At 55.0% G+C, this 4,797-nt stretch overlaps 1 protein-coding gene across 1 annotated transcript; it reads left to right on the forward strand.

Moving 5' to 3' along the window:
* Positions 1-397: 397 nt before the first annotated feature.
* LOC125918407 (homeobox protein Hox-D12) lies at positions 398-3,217 on the forward strand. The gene is made up of 2 exons (XM_049624403.1): positions 398-1,217; positions 1,367-3,217. Exons 1-2 carry the CDS (start codon positions 644-646, stop codon positions 1,603-1,605), a joined length of 813 nt encoding a protein of 270 aa, XP_049480360.1. The 5' UTR covers positions 398-643; the 3' UTR covers positions 1,606-3,217.
* The last annotated feature ends 1,580 nt before the right edge of the window (positions 3,218-4,797 follow it).

Below are 4,797 nucleotides of genomic sequence, written 5' to 3' on the forward strand. Positions count from 1 at the left end.
GAGTTTGTGATGCATTTCTCCTCCGTCAGCAAACCTTTGGAGCATGCTGGGTTCAGGCCGTGTGTGGGTCCTCGATGCAACATGACCAGTGCAGAATCCTCTCCAGAGGGACAGGGGCAGGAAGGAATCGGCCTAGGAGTAACATAGCTCAGGCCTAGGGACAGAGCTCGTGGCCCCACCAGACAGTGGACTCTCTAGACAAGCCTAGCCAGAGGTGCACAACGCTAGAAAAGGCCTTAGCTGCAACTTAAAGCTCGTGGAAGCAAGCCTGGTCTAGGTAGCCAGTGGGAAGGGGGAGTGCAAAGCCAATCAAGACCAAGAAGGATCCCAAGGGACATTGGGGCAAAGGCACCCAATGTCCCCCGCTCCTGAAGCTGAGCCCGGAAACTCACAGTGGTTTCACCTTCGTTCCACGTTCCTTGGTTCTTCTGCCTAGCAGCCTCCTCCTTCTCCATCGAATATTGCGGGAGTTATCATAATACCCTGAAGGGGGGGAAAACGGGTCGGGGGATGTAGGCGGTGCTGAAATGACCGGCTTTGAAGAACCTGCAGGCAAAGTTTCGTCCAATCGTCTGAGCCTGTCCTCTTATTCCCGGTTGTAACTAAATACTGCTGCGAGCGCAGCCGAAGCCCTTTGTTGGAGATGTGTGAGCGCAGTCTCTACAGAGCGGGCTATGTGGGCTCGCTTCTGAATCTGCAGTCGCCTGACTCCTTCTACTTCTCCAACCTGCGGCCGAATGGCGGCCAGTTGGCCGCGCTCCCCCCCATCTCATACCCGCGAGGGGCGCTGCCCTGGGCCACCACGCCCGCGTCCTGCGCCCCAGCGCAGCCTGCCGGTGCCACCGCTTTCGGCAGCTTCTCGCAGCCCTACCTGGCCGGTTCTGGGCCGCTTGGTCTACAGCCCCTGGGCGCCAAGGATGGACCCGAAGAGCAGGCCAAGTTTTATACGCCCGATGTGGCCGCTGGGCCGGAGGACCGTGGCCGTGTGCGGCCGCCCTTCGTCCCCGACTCTAGCCTGGCCCCCGCGGCCGCTGCTCTCAAAGCGGCCAAGTACGACTACGCGGGTGTGGGCCGTGCGGCAGCGGGCTCTGCAGCCCTGCTCGAGGGGACCCCCTGCGCTGCCGGCTTCAAGGACGACACCAAGGGCCCGCTCAACTTGAACATGACAGTGCAGGCGGCGGGCGTCGCCTCTTGCCTGCGACCTTCGCTGCCCGACGGTAAACGGTGGCCATGCTCCCTGGGCCAGTCTGGGCTGGGCTGGGAGGTGGGGTGCAGGGGAGAGTGTGCAGAGGGAGGGAGCCGCTGGGGGCGGGCAGACAACTGGGAGCAGCCGGCAGGGCTGACTTGGGTTGGGGCTGTGTTGCAGGCCTGCCGTGGGGGGCGGCCCCAGGGAGGACCCGCAAGAAGCGGAAACCCTACACCAAGCAGCAGATTGCGGAGCTGGAGAACGAATTCCTCCTCAACGAATTCATCAACCGCCAGAAGCGCAAGGAATTGTCCAACAGGCTGAACCTCAGCGACCAGCAGGTCAAAATCTGGTTCCAGAACCGGCGTATGAAAAAGAAGCGCGTGGTCCTGCGCGAGCAGGCGCTGGCGCTATACTAGCCCCCCGCGTGGCCGCGGCTGGCCAGGCCTGCCCTTTTAAGCCGAGGCCTGGCGTGGAGGAAGAACTGGGACTAGGGGCTTTTCCTTCCGCTCCTTCTCCGCTGGTCCCAAGTACCCTCCCACTCAGTCTACAGCCCAGGAGCCCTGGCCAGTTGGGCCTCCACGCTTTCCGATCTCTGGGAGGGGCCTGCAGAAGTTGCAGCACAACCTTGGCCTTGAGGCTTCCCAAGTGGGGGCCTGGGGTCACCTGTCCTAGCTCTTGTCCGGGGCATTTACACGGGGGCTCACTCTAGCACCCTTGTACTTGGAATTCTGCTTCCACCTAGACTCCCTTTCCTCTCCTCCCCAGTTCTTTTTGAATTTAGCAGGCACCTCACTAGAGCGCAGAGTGGAATTGAATTTAGGAAGGCCTCCGGGAAGGAGTAGAAAGGGCTGCAGGCCCAATTCTGTCTCTTTGCCCCCAAAGCCGCTTGTGGCAAAGCCAGAATCGTGGCTCTGGAGTGAGGAAAGGGTGCCGCCCCTCTCCTGTCTGCCCTGGCTGCTTGCAGAGGACAAAAGCTACCCTAGACCTTCAGACTTGGGGAGGAAAGGCAAGGGGAAGAAGGCTGGGGTGGCTGGACAAACTCATGGACACCTCCGACTTTGGGCTGGGCTGACCCTTCCAGCTGGGCAGAATGGGGTGGATACTTCCTTCCCATGGATTCGAGCAGGGAGGCTGAGGCTCCACCACAAACTGAAATCTCTAGACTGTACTGGTAAAACTCCCCTACGTCTCCTATCTCCTCATACACGCCTAGGCCAGAGCCCTGCACTCTGTAACTGGACTGAGCTCTGGTGAGGACAGCTGCTAGTCTGCTTTGAGGCTGGAGTGCACTAAGAGGTGGGGAAAATATCCAGGGGGAGGAGAAGGGAGTGAGCAAGGATAAGGGTGTCCTACGTTCCAACTGTAAATATGGCTGTCCTGTCGAGGTGGGTAAGGGTGCGGACATGTCTTTCTTGAATTAGGATAATTAGGCAGAGGTGAGAGGCCCTCCAGTAGTCAGGGGGTGAAGGAGGAGGCCCTTCAAATCCTCAGCTCCTGGTCGCTGCTCTAGACCAAGTAGAGAGAAGTTCCCCTCTCTCACCCTCTTCACTACCAGACAACCCCACTGGGGGCCTTTCTGTGCCTCAGCGCTATGCCCTTCCTGAGCCCATGCCTGGCCTGCCTCCATGGAGCCTGTAAGGCCCTGGGCCCTTCTGGGCTTGCTTTGTTGCAGCTGGGGTTCCTGAATGCCAGGTAGAGGTGTTTTGCATGTGCTGGGGTGTCCTGTCTTAACCTCACTGAAACTGAGCACCCCCCTCCAGCTCCTTCTATCATCCCCTACCTCTTTTCCCTCTCCTTCTGAGAAGTAGCGCCCCCCAACTTCAACTGAGATGTATGACAGCCAAAGAGTTGATTCCTTCCCAAAGTCGGATGACTTGTTTTTAGTGGGGGACTAGGCCCTAGATGGGGAGTGGGCACCCCACATAGCCCCAAGCCTCAGCCCAACTGACCTCAGTTGATGTTTTGACTAATTGCATTTTCTCTGCTATCTAATAGTTGTTGTGCATGTTTTATGTTGTTTTGATTTTGTCAAAAAAAAAAACCCACAATAGCTTGTACATATCAGATACATAGAAATGTTTTGAATGGAAATAAATATCCAAGTCCCAGCCAAGTTGTCAAGGGACTGATGTCAATTTTTCTAAACAATTCAGATTCCCTCCTAATGATTTTAGGCCACCAAATTCGTTTTTCTTTTCTGGTTGTGGTTTCACTGCGGGTGTTGACTGTTCATTAAATGAGAAAATGGCTTCCAAGTCGGTCAGAAAATGGTGCATAAAAGCCCATGAACAAAATGTGTATGAAACATCCAAGTGGGAGGAAAGGGGACTGTAGGCAGATCTGAGCTTGTCTCCAACCTTAAGGGAACTCTCAGCTTGTTGCACACCAGGGCTTCTGTATTTTGCCTTAATTCCCCAATTTTGAAGCTTGCTGTTATGGGGATGGGGTGCCTGCCGAAATAGGAGGCTCCTCAGATCTCTATACAAAAGATCTCTCCTTGCCATGTTTTGGTCAGGCTTCTTTCAAACAGGCTATGCCCTGTGGAAATTCTCCATGCTGGCACCTTTGCCTGGAGCCCAACATGGTCCCTTGGGAAATGTGGCCTCGGCACCCTTATAGCCTTAGGAGCCTCCAGCTGAGGCTGGGAAAGCTGCCATCCTCTTGCAGACCCCAACTCCCAGCCAGCTCTGAGATGGAAACTAGAGAATTGTTAGCTTTTAGCAAGTGGAAGAATTAGCAAGAACCACTAAATCTCTAAGACCAAGTGTTCATGGGTTCAAAGTCCCCTTTCCTAAAGCCAGTTGGATGTGTATGTTAAAAATATTTTTAAAGTAGCTCCTTTAAGAAAAACACAATGGTGGGGGGCGGGGGGCGGGTAGGAAGCCAGAGGCTCCTGAGGCCCTGTCTTTAGAAATGTTTTCCCACCTGATGGGGCTCAGGGAGGTGGTGGTACCGGGAGCTGGATCTCTCTCCCAGAACAAGGGAACAAAGGCGGAGGCCACACTCAGACCTCTCAGACCTCAGGTCCGGAAAGCTGGGTAAAGGACTAGAAAATCAGACTTAGATGCAGACCCTACAGTAACACAGAGAGACAGTTTCTTTCCCATGTATACCATTAAATCACCATGTTCTTTCTCTTTAGCCTGGGATGTGGGGTGGGAGGTGAAATTCATGGAGACCACTCCCCAAAGAGATCGAAAGGATTCTAAGTGTAAAATCTTGACTGTTGGTTGGGGCTTCAGCAGTGTTTTTTCAAATCTATCCCTTTTACTGACCCGCACAAATACAAAGGCAGTGGTGTCCTCTCTCCTTTCCTAGCCGAAGTCCTATCAGGGATTTGGAACCACGACGAAATTCGTAAGAAACAAACGCCGAGAGAAATGATGCTGAAATCTGAGTGCTCAACATTCCCTCGCACAAAGACAAATGCGTCCTCCGAAATGCGGCAGTCCAGGCAGGCCTCTTGATCAAGAAAAAGGGTTTTAAACGAGAAAAAATGGCTTCGTCTGGCATTCAATCGGCTGCGAGCTCAGAGGGCCGACCGGGGGACTCTTAAGGCCTGGGGGCTCTTCCCGAGGGAGGCGGGCTGGGGAGGCTTCCGGGAGGCC

This window comes from Panthera uncia, unplaced genomic scaffold (genome assembly GCF_023721935.1).
Source record: "Panthera uncia isolate 11264 unplaced genomic scaffold, Puncia_PCG_1.0 HiC_scaffold_756, whole genome shotgun sequence".
Classification (NCBI taxonomy): Eukaryota; Metazoa; Chordata; class Mammalia; order Carnivora; family Felidae; genus Panthera; species Panthera uncia.